This window comes from Dasypus novemcinctus, chromosome 20, assembly GCF_030445035.2.
Source record: "Dasypus novemcinctus isolate mDasNov1 chromosome 20, mDasNov1.1.hap2, whole genome shotgun sequence".
NCBI classification, from domain to species: Eukaryota; Metazoa; Chordata; class Mammalia; order Cingulata; family Dasypodidae; genus Dasypus; species Dasypus novemcinctus.
In genome coordinates, this window is record NC_080692.1 from 32787831 (window position 1) to 32799989 (window position 12159).

Consider the following 12159-nt stretch of genomic DNA (forward strand, 5'->3'; position numbering starts at 1 on the left):
ACACCTTAGATTGTTGTGGAACATTTCTTACAGATTATGAAAGAACATCATCAGACTATTACCGCCAACATGGTCCATAGCCTCAGCCCCTTTTCACTCTTCCTGGAGCTCCATAAGCTTGTATGTAGGGATGCCAGTCAAACAATTCCTTACAATGCAGAAGTGAGACAGGTGTGCAGCTGGTTGACAGGATCCCCAGTGAACAGGGCAGGCAAGAAAGAGGGGGCCATAAGAGGGTGGAGCAAAGGAGAAGGCCTTGAAAATAAAACATTAGCTTAGCTAGAATTCAGAAGCTATTTGAAAATTTCTCACCACCATTCTCATTCTTATTTCCCTTTCCTCTTGCTTCTTTTTCAGTATATTATCAGATGTAATTGTTTTCATTCAGGGAGCAGCCAGTTTAACAAGTCTGACTCTCCAAGGGGTAGGTTCCGTGAACATAATCTCCCTTACCATAGCACAAGTGGAGGAAAGAGGCAGTTGAGTAGCCAGATCAGACTTGTGAGCTCTGCCCAGAAACCAAACCACACACCCACTAACACATACTGAAGGAAGTAATTTAAAATTCTGTGTTGTGCTGGTTTGAGTCTTTTGTGGACCCTGGAAAATTACATTCTTAAATTAACCCAGTCCTGTGCATGTAAACCTATTATATGTGAGACATTTTGATTAGATTCAGTTAAGGGTCTTTGATTAGATTTTGGGACCCAGCTTGGCCCCTAATTCTCTTACTGGAGTCCTTTATAATCAGAGGCTAAAAAGCTGCAGACACACTGAGAAAAAGCTGCAGAAATGGAGAGAAAGAACCTAGGAGCTCAGAGAGAAATCTAGAAGAAAGAAAAGTCACAAGTGGAGCAGCCTGAAGCAGAACTAGCAACAAAACCTAGAGGAGAGGGAGAGAGGAGTGGCCCACCCTTTCATGTGCTTGGCCACCCACAGCTGAGCTCAGGGAGAAAGTAGGCCTGGAGAAGAAGGCCAGACAGGCAGATGCCACCATTGTGTCTTGCCATGCATCAGGAGTCCAGAAGGCAACCTTCAGTGAGACAGCATCTCAGATGATGCCTGGATTTGGACATTTTCATAGCTTTAGAATGGTAATCTTTTAGCCTAATAAATCCCCATTTAAAAAGCCATCCCATTTCTGGTATATCGCTCCCAGCAGCTTTTAACAAACTAAAATATGTTGTACAGGTACCTCCAATTGGAATTGCTCATGGTGGGTCACACCCAACTACAGGCACAGGGTCAAATACACCCACACCCAATAACTTAAACACACTTATACCTTTATACCCAGATATGACGCTTAGTTGTTTAGAGAGAACCCACCTTTGGATTCAATATGATTTTTTATTATTCCAGGTTCTCACCATCAGTTTTATTTGCATGTGAGTACTTTGAAGAGGTTAGGCTTATTAGTACCTAGCAGCCTAATGAAACTGGATGCTGGAGCAAAGAGACAAATATATGTGTGATGAGGCCCAATGCATGAAATCCCTTTCCAGATGTTTGCACAATAAGCTCTTTCCAATAATTGCATTTTGTCCATGTATTTGGAATACATGAAGTATTCCAAATAAGTCCAAGATTTTTAAGGTATCTACACTAGGCATTCCCACATTGCCAAGAAAGTCTACACCACCGAAAACCCACCCAAGTTCTTATATCAAGACTCTCATATTCATTTGTAACCATATATTCGTCTCCATGACTTTTCTATCTGCAATCAATATTCATTTCCCACATGACTTTGTATGTCAAGTTGAGCAGTCATGCCTTGATGGCAAACTCTTCTAGGATGACTCTTCAAATGGATTAGATTCTAATCCATCTGACCATTAGAAGAATACTGCTGGCCAACATTTCTGTACAATGACCGAGACTCTTTCCCTTTCACTTATATCTAGATATATTTTCCACTGTTTCAAGAACAAGCAAAACCAATGCATGTTGATGACTGCTTTTCCTCTTAGCTGAACTGTAAAACTCTTAAGTATAAAAAGCATTATCTCTTTTGAGGGCAATGCATAACTAAATTAAGTGAATCTTAAATTAACTTGTAATTAAGGGTCCAGTGAAGTTATGAAATTATTATGATAATGACATTTGATAGTTGCAAATAAGTTTGAATACCGCTTTTCTACAGTTTACACATACCTATATCTGCAGTACCAAAACTCTTCAGGCAGAATTCTAATTAAGCAATATTATTTCCTCATTTGTGGTTATCATTCCTTGATCCTTCTCTTCTCAGTTGCTTCTTTCTCTTGGCATGTTAAAAGATTTTAGCTCCCTTCTTGCATTCAGAATCTAGAATGATAATGAGCACAATAAAGAAGGAGATACAATAAATATGATGAGAATAAGAGTAAAAATGAGAAGTGAATTCCACCCCAAATTCTGCAAGACTCAGAGAAATCAACGATTATAACTAGACATATGCTCACAATATAATGCCACACCACATCTCTGTACCTGGCCTATTACACTCAAAGACATTTCTGTATGCAACAATAATGCAACCCTTACCTGGTGATATTTCTATTCAATAAATACAATATAATCCCCCAGACACAATTACTAATTTATCAGTAAGGGTCTAGAAGAAATTCTTCTTACCAAAATACATGTACAAAATAGGAATGTTTTAAAAGTTGGATTCATTTTCCTGGACCCTGCCTGCTTAAATATTATGAGAACATCTGTGATTGAACTTGAGATAAAATCTGGCCCCATTCTAGGTGGGGCCACCTAGACTGTGATTAGACCTGCTATGCCAGCTTCCCCCTCATCCTTACCACTTGCTTATCAGCATATGCTTGTCTTCTTAGAGAGATAAGTGACCTGCCCTCCAAGTGGATGCCATACTAGGGTTAAGGAAGTTAGTTATTAATAGCTGTGGGCTGTGGGGCAGGGACCCAATGACTTATAACCTTCTCGCTTTGTCACTCAGTTTTCTCTTCTCCCCCTCATTTCATGCTTACCCTTTTACTGTCTAGCAAAATCTCACTTAATGGAGTGAAGATATTAAGACAAAAAAGAGGTAAAGAAGAACTGCCTCAGATCTAGAGGATTCCAGAATTACTTATCTCCAACATTCTGATAAACAAGCTGATCTGCTTGTTTCAGATCCAATAAAAATAAATTGAGGAGATGGTAGGGGAAGAGGGCAAAGTATGAAGCTCTAGGATTCAGTCCTTCCACCACAAACAATATTAAACAGCCAGAAATTGTCTGAAGCAACTATTCTGAAACTCCAGAGTCCAATAACACTGTATGTGCAAGGAAGAGCTGGAGGAAGAGGCCGGTAAATTCTGGTAAATACCAGGCAGCCCGCGGAGTCTGGCCCCATGCTAGCTCACTAGTGACAGAAAGGCACAGAAACACCCTCTTCCTTAATGGATCACAGCTTTTTTATTATTATTAAATTGTCTTTTTTTTTAAAGATACATAGAAAAAAAAAATGTTACATTAAAAAATATGAGGTTCCCACATAGCCCACCCCACACTCCCCCAATCTTCCCACATCAATAACCTCTTCCATCATTGTGGCACATTCATTATATTTGGTGAATACATTTTGGAGCACTGATGCACCTCATGGATTACAGTTTACATGGTAGTTTACCCTCTCCCCCAGTACATTCAGTGGGTTATGGCAGGATATATAATGTCCAGCATCTGTCCCTGCAATATCATTTAAGACAACTCCAAGTCCTGAAAATGCCCCTATATCTCATCTCTTTTTCCTTCTCCCTGCCTTCAGCAACCACCATGGCCACAGCTTTTGAAGAAGGACTTTGGATGGCTAGGGGTCCTGCTCTGAGGGTGCCATTGTTCCCACCAGCCCTGACAAAGGCAGCTGAGAAGACTGAAAGATGCTGCACTTCCTCAGAGCTGTGAGGGAGAGCTGAAGGGCTGCATTCGCTGGGCAGGTCAGGAAAGCACAGCTCTGGGAAGCCGCAGAAGAAGCTCCGGGTGCCCTGCCAGAACCCCTCTCCAGGGAAGTTTGGAGTCCATCTGAGCCCCATTCAAGAGTCCCTGGCCTTGTTCTGGGGAGAGTGTGTGTGAAGCCTGACTTGAGAAACTCCTCTCTGGTGCTCCCCTCCCCCCATTTGCCCTCCAGACAAGAGCAGTTTAGACAACAAGGAAGTTTAAGAAACTATTCAGGCAAGTGGCCCTGGGCAAAGGCTTACCTGTACCCAGAGAGGGAGAAAGTATTGTCTCCTGGGAAATAGAGGGGCATCCAAAATACTGTAAATGGAAGAATTCCAAAGCATTTAACAAGCACAAGCCCAGGACAAAACAGAAGCCCAGAAAAGACTGGGAGGACCCTGCTCTTTGAATTGGTCTTGGGCAGACCATCTTGATAGGAGCAGGGCTGACACTCAAATTCTCTGTGCTATCACCAGCTGGTTGCAAAATCAAGAAACAGGTATTTCCAAATAATTCCCAGACCAAGCAATTTAAAATATTAAAATGTACACAGTGTGCAACAAAAGATTATAAGACAAATAAAGAAACAGGAAATGATAGCCCATCAAAAGGAAGAGGATAAAAAATCCAGAAAACAACCTCTGAGGAAGACCAGACTGTAGACATACTGGAAAAAGTCTTAAAATTAAAAAATAACCTTATTTCAACTTCAAAAAATGAAAGAACAGACAAAAGGCAGCTTAACAAATTATGGAAGCATTTCTTTAAAAAATTCTGTCGAGCCACATTTATCTTATATAATTCTAAAAACAAACTCAACTCTTTCTCCAGTGTTTCAAAAGATGAATAAATGAACACAGGTTGGTTCTTTTTAAAGAAGAAAATGAAGAGGAAAAAAAAGCTCGATCATATTCATATCTCATAAAACTAAATCCCATATTCTTTTTTTACCTTTAGCATTGATATAATACCTTCTCTGCCTTTGCTACAAAAGTATTACAATATTACTGTTAATGATAGTCTATAAGTTACTTTAGACTTTTAAAAAATAATCTTCCACATGCTCAAGGAGATTTAGGAAAATACAGAGAAAGAACCAGAGGATATCAGGAAAACAATGAATAAACAATATGAGAATCTAAGTAAAGAGATAGAAATATTAAAAAGGAACCAAACAAAACTACTGGAGCTGAATCACACAATAATAGAAATTTTTTAAAAATTGAAACACAGTTTCAATAGCAGGTTGGAGCTGGCAGAAGAAAGAATCAGCAAATTAAAGACAAGACAATTGAAGTGAGTCAGGCTGAGGAGCAGAAAGTAAAAAGAATTATAAAACACAAAAACAGTCTAAGAGATCTTTGGGACACCATGAAACATAACAATATATGCATTATGGGAATCCCAGAAGGAGAAGAAATATCGAAAGGCGGAGAAGTAACATTCAAAGAAATAATGACAGAGAATTTCCCAAACTTAGCGAAAGATGTGACTATGCACATCCAAGAATCCCAGAGAACACCAAACAGGATAAACATGATGAAAAATATACCCCATCATAAATTGATCACGTATCGAATTCAAAGGACAAATCAGAGTTCTGAAAACTGCAAGAGAAACGCAACTTGTAATGTACAATAAAATTGAATGCCAATTTCTCATCAGAAACCATGGAGACAGTAGGTTGAAATATTTAAATTGCTGAATGAAAACTACTGCCAGTCAAGAATTTTATATCCAGCAAAGATGAGGGAGTTTATCATCACTGTACCTGCCTATCAGCAATGCTAAAAGGGAGTTATTAAAACTGAAAAGATAGGACACTAGACAGTGGTTCAAAGGTAGCATAAAGAAATAACGACATCCAGTAAAGGTAACAATTTGAGTAATTATAAATGCCAGTACTATAGTATTGTATGTTTTGGGATGTAACTCCACTTCTTACTCCCTACGGATGCTAAAATGCAAATAAATAAGAAGTAAAGATAAATCTATGGTTTTGGACAGACAATACAAAGACATATTGGTAACAAGTACGAATATGTATACACTATTGAAATGAAGTTGGTATCAACCCAAATATGATTGTTATATACTTAAGATGCTAAATTTTAACTCCATGTTAAACAAAAGGATAAAAGGAAATGTGAAGGCACTCAATATGTACAATATAGGATATCAAATGAATATAAAATAGGCATTGACAGAAGAATTGAGGGGTCACAAAATATAAGATGTAAAAGACTAAATAAATAGACTAAATAGCAAAATGACAGAAGAAAGTCCTTCATTATCCATAGTGGATGTAAATGCAAATGGATTAAACTCTCCAGCAAAAGGCAGAGATTGGCAGAATGGATTTTAAAAAGTATAATGTGGGAAGTGGACATGGCTCAACTGATAAAGCATACATCTACCATAGGGAGGGCCCAGGGTTCAATCCCCAGGGTCTTCTGAGACCCATGTGGTAAGCTGACCCACGCGCAGTGCTGCCACGTGCAAGGAGTGCCTTGCCATGCAAGGACACCCCCATGTAGGGGTGCCCCACACACAAGGAGTGCACCCCGCAAGGAGAGCTGCCCCATGTAAAAAAAACACAGCCCACCCAGGAGTGGCACCACACACAGGGAGAGCAGATGCAGCAAGACGACACAACAAAGAAGAGATGCAGTTTCTCAGGGCCACCAGATAATGCAAGTGGATGCAGAAGAACACACAGTGAATGGACACAAAGAGCAGACAATGCAGGGGAAAGGGAGAGAAATAAAATAAATCTTAAAAAAAAAAAAGTATGACACAACTATATGCTCTCTGCAAAAGACTTACTTTAAATTGAAAGTCACAGGTAGATTGAAAGGGAAAGGATGGAAAAAATATACCATGCAAGTAGTAACCAAAAGAGAGCTGGATAACTATACTGAAATCAGATAATAGACTTTAAGTCAACAACAGTCACAAAGAACAAAGATGGCCTTTATATTGATAAAGGGGTCAATTCAACAAGAAGACAAAACAATTATAAATATGTGTGTGTGTGTGTGTGTATATATACACTCCTAACAGCAGAGCCCCAAAATATATGAAGCAAATACTGACAGATTTGAAGGAAGAAATTGATGGTTCTATATCAGTAGTAGGAGAATTTAATATACCACTTTCAATAATGGATAGAACATCTAGACAGAAGATCAGTAAGGAAATACAAGACTTGACAATACTCTAAACCAATTAGACCTAGCAGACACATACAGAACACTTCACCCAACAACAACAGAATATACATTCTTTTGGAGTATACAAGGATCATTCTCCAGTATAGACTATATCTTGAGTCACAAGACAAGTCTCAAATTCAAAAATATTGAAATCATACAATGTATCTTCTGTGACCAAAACAGAATGAAGCTAGAAATCAATAACAGAGAGAGAAAGGGAAAATTTGGAAATTAAACACTGTACTTTTAAACAACCAATGGGTTAAAGAGGAAATCACAAGGGAAATTAGGACATATTTTGAGGTGAATGAAAATGAAAATTCAAAATACCAAAATGTATGGGATGCAGCAGAGGCTGTACTGAGAGGGCAATTTATAGCTCTAAATGTTTACATTAAAAAAGAAGGAAAATTTCATATTAGAGACTTAATCTCAAAACTGTAAGAACTAGAAGAAGAGCAAAGTCAGCAGAAGGAAGGTAATAACACATATTAGAAAGGAGATAAATGAAATATAGAAATAAAAACCAATAGAGATAATTGATAAAACCAAAAGTCAGTTCTTTGAAAAGATCAATAAAACTGACATACCATTAACTAGCCTGACTAAGAACATAAGACATAGGATACAACAAAATCAGAAATGAAAAGAGGGACAGTACTACCAATCCCACTAAAATAAAAAGGACTGTAAGAGGATACTATGAACTGTATGTCCATAAATTAGATAATCTAGATGAAATGAAGAAATTCTAAGAAGCCCACAAACGATTTACATTGACTCAGGAAGAACTAAAAGATCTCAACAAACCAATAACTAATAAAGCAATCAAAAATCTCTCCTCAAAGAAAAGCCCAGGATGAGAGAAATTCACAGGGGAATTTTACTAAACATTCCAAGAAGAATTAATACCAGCCCCACTCAAACTCTTTCAAAAAATTGAAGAGAAGGAAACACTCCTTAATTTACTCTACAAGGCCAACATCAGCCTCACACCAAACCAGATAAAGATACCTCAGGAAAAGAAAATTATATACCAATATCTCTTAAGAATATAGATGCAAAAACCCTCAACAAAACACTAGCAAACCAAATCCAACAGTACATTAAAAGAATTACACACACCAAAAAAAAAAAAAAAAAAAAGTACACACCATGATCAAGTGAGATTTATCCCTGTTTGCAAGTATAGTCAAACATAAGAAAATCAAGTAATGTTCTTAACATACCAAATTATCAGAATGAAGGGGGAAAAACCCCACTTGATAATCTCAATTGATGTAGAAAGCATTTGATAAAATCCGGCACCCTTTACAGGAATTTAATGGGAATAGAAGAAAACCTTCTCTATTCAATAAAAGGCATATAAGAAAAACCCACAGCTAACATCCTACTTAATGGTGAAAGACTGAGAGTTTTCCCTCTAAGATCAGGAATGAGACAAGGATGCCCACTATCACCACTGTTATTCAACATTGTACCGGAAGTTCTTCCCAGAGCATTTAGGCAAGAAAAGGAAATAAAAACCATCCAAATTGAAAAGGAAGAAGGAAAATGTTCATTATTTGTAGATGGTATGATTCTCTATACAGAAAATCCTTAAAAAGTCCACAACAAAACTCCCAGAGCTAATAAACGAATTCCGTAAAGTGGCAGAGTACAAGATCAATGCCCAAAAATCAGCAGTGTTTCTATGCACAAGCAATGAACAACCAGAAGAAGAAATCAAGAAAAAAATTCATTTCATTGGCTACAGTAGCAACCAAAAGAATCAAATACCTAGGAAAAATCTAATCAAGGATGTAAAGGACTTGTACACAGAAAACTACAAAACATTGCCAAAAATAACACAGAAGACCTAAGTAAATGGAAGGTCATTCCATGTTCATAGATGGGGAAACTAAATATTGTTAAGACATCAATTCTACCCAAAGCAATTTACAGATTCAATGCAATATGAATAAATATTCCAACAATAAAGTAGCCAAAGAGATCTTGAAGAAGAAAAATGAAGTTGGAGGATTCACACTTCCCTATCTTAAAACTTATTACAAAAACACAGTAACCAAAACAACATGGTACTAGCACAAGGGCAAACATATAGACCAAAGGAATCCAATTTAGAGCTCACAAGTCAACCTCCACATTTATGGCCAAATAATTTTTGACAAAGGGGCAAAGACCACTCAATTGGGAAAGAATAGTCTTTTCAACAAATGATGCTGGGAAAACTGGATCTCGACTTGCAAAAGAATGAAGGAGGACCAGTACCTCATATCTTTTACACTAAAGCAACTCTAAATCAAATCAAAGACCTAAATATAAGAGCCAGCACTATCAATCTCCTGGAAAAAAAGTAGGGAATTATATTCAGGACCTTGTGCTGGGGGACAGTTGCTTAGCCTTTATGCCCAAAGCACAAGCAACAAAAGAAAAAAAATAGTAAATGTTTCCTTGTCAAAATTAAAAACTTTTGTGCCTCAAAGAACTTTATCATGAATGTAAAATGACAACCAAAATAATGGGAGAAAATATTTATATATCACATACCCAATAAAGGTTTAATATCCAGAATATATAAAGAAATCCTTCAACTTAACAACAAAAAGACAAACTATCCAATTAAAAAATGGGCAAAAGACTTGAATAGACTTCTCTACAAAGAAGATACACATATGGCCAAAAAGCACATGAAAAGATATGCAACATCATTAGCCATTTGGGAAATGCAAATCAAAACAACAATGAGATCCCATTTCACACCTACCAGAATGGCTACTATTACAAAAACAGTGTTGGAGAGGATGAGGAGAACAAGGACTATTCATTCATTGTTGGTGACAATGTAAAATGATGCAGCCACTATGGAAGACAGTTTGGTGGTTCCTCAAGGTTAAGTATAGAATTACAAGATGACCCAGCACTCCCACTTCTAAATAAATACCCGCAAAGAACTGAAAGCACGGACTCAAACAGATATTTGCACATCAATGTTCATACAGCATAATTCACAATTGCCAAAAAAATGGAAGCAACCCCAAGTGTACATCAACAGATGAATGGATAAGCAAAATGTAGTAGACACATACAATGATATATTATTCAGCCATAAAAAGGAATGAAATTCTAATACATGCGACAACATGGATGAACCTTGAAGACATCATGTTGAATGAAATAAGCCAGATACCATAGGGCAAATATTGTTTGATCTTACCGATATGATAGAATTAGCAAACTCATAGAATCAGAATCTAGAATATAGGTTACCAGATGTTGGGGTGGGGATAGGGAGTAGGGAATTGAGGCTTAAAATGTAGAGGTCCTGTTTGGAATGATGGAAATGTTTTGGTAATGGATAGTGGTGATGGTAGCACAACAAACATTGTGAACATAATTAACAGCATTGAAATACATATCTGAATGTGGTTAAAAAGGGAAATGTTGGGTTGAATATATAGTAATAGAATAAAATTTTTTCATTAAAAAATCCATGGAAGTACACTATACAAACAGTGAACCCTAAATTAAACCAGACACTATAGTTAATAGAACAATTATAAAAACGTGCTAACAACAATTGTAACAAATGTACCACACCAATGCAGGGTGTTAATAATAGGGTAATATAGGGGAATCCTGTGTTTTATGCATGATTGGTCTGTAAACCCACAAATTCTGTTATACACACATATACACACACACACACATTGAGAGAGAGAGAAAGGGACAGAAAGAACACAGAGAATAACTACAGCATGGTGCCAGATACTGTGCTAGTCACTTTCACACAAAGAAGGAAACTACGGTTCAAAAAAGAGTAATAAATGGCAGAGCATGGTTTCATACTTTCGTACCTGAGTTTTCTAATTACAAAGCCAATATTCTTTAAACTATTTTTCTGCACCTATATACTTATCCAAATGAACAGGACTACAACGTCACAAATGAACTATGTTAAAATCCAAAGGAACCATGGAAACCAGGATGCTGAAGCCAAATTTCATCAACAAATACATCATAATTTGGAGAGAAGAGGTGAGAAGACTCTGCCTGTAAGTGTGTTCTCTAAAGTCGTAGGGGGATGCAGACACTGCCTGCATGTCTGCCTTCAAAGTGCATTCTGAAAATAAGGGTAGAATCAGATTTTTTCCCCCAGTACTTGTCAGATCATGGAATCTTGGGCTATTTTCTGTTTGCTCGTTTTCCTGGGCGTGACACCAATCCTGTTTGTATCTTCTGCTTTTTGAGGGACAGGACCATTTTCACAGTCTTTCACTGTGAGCACGAGGGCTGGGCAGGGGCTAGAAATCCAGAAGCCAGAGCACCAGCTGCTGAGTCTTCAGTGCCCGAGGCTCCACCTTTCTACCGAAAGGAACTCCGAGAGAGGACAAAGAGTGCACCCAAAGGCACATGAAGAGGTAATCTTCCTTAAATGCAGAGACTCAAAGTTCTGTAGATAATTGGCCTTAGGTCCTGTGATGTCCCCTAGGTCAGTGGAGTGGAGAGGAGGTTACCTAGACGGCAGCCCTGGCCCTCCTGCTCTTCTCGGTTCCTGAGGGATTGTGGTTTTTCTGATCTTTGCCCTCCCCCACTTCCCTACACTCCCAGCACTTGAAATGCACTTTGAAACCCTTGGGAAAGAGGCTCTATCTTGGTGCCTAGGAGTCCTGACCATGTTTAAACAAAAATCTGTTGACAATAAGCCTGAGGGTTCTCAGCTTTTCTTGCTTCTTATTTTACCTATCTGCAGGAATTCCTGACACGCGTGTTATATTCAGTAGGGATGAAAAGCCTAATTTGCACCTCAGGGTCTCACAAAATGTTTGTTTTAAGAGGAGCAAAGTGATGGCAAGATACACTGCCCCATTACACCTAGAGAAGCAATGCAGTGCTCACAGACTCTACAAACAGCACGGGATTTTAAATGTGATTCCATAGATGAACACATTTAATTTCCTTTGAAGTGCAATACAAATTCAAGATATTTTAGTTATATTAATATTAT

General features: G+C 37.9%; 1 protein-coding gene across 3 annotated transcripts in view; it reads right to left on the minus strand.

The window, feature by feature from the left end:
- The window catches only part of STYK1 (serine/threonine/tyrosine kinase 1), a 52633-nt gene that overhangs the window by 21811 nt on the left and 18663 nt on the right, over positions 1-12159 (minus strand). For 2 of the 3 annotated variants that reach the window (XM_058282798.1, XM_023591642.2), the window contains 2 exons: positions 2158-2310; positions 63-255 (listed from right to left, as the gene is read on the minus strand). In XM_058282798.1, the coding sequence (XP_058138781.1) occupies positions 63-71 (9 nt within the window). In that variant the 5' untranslated portion in view covers positions 72-255; positions 2158-2310. The remainder of the gene's footprint in view (positions 1-62; positions 256-2157; positions 2311-12159) is intronic. The other variant, XM_023591649.2, reaches the window with a different exon arrangement.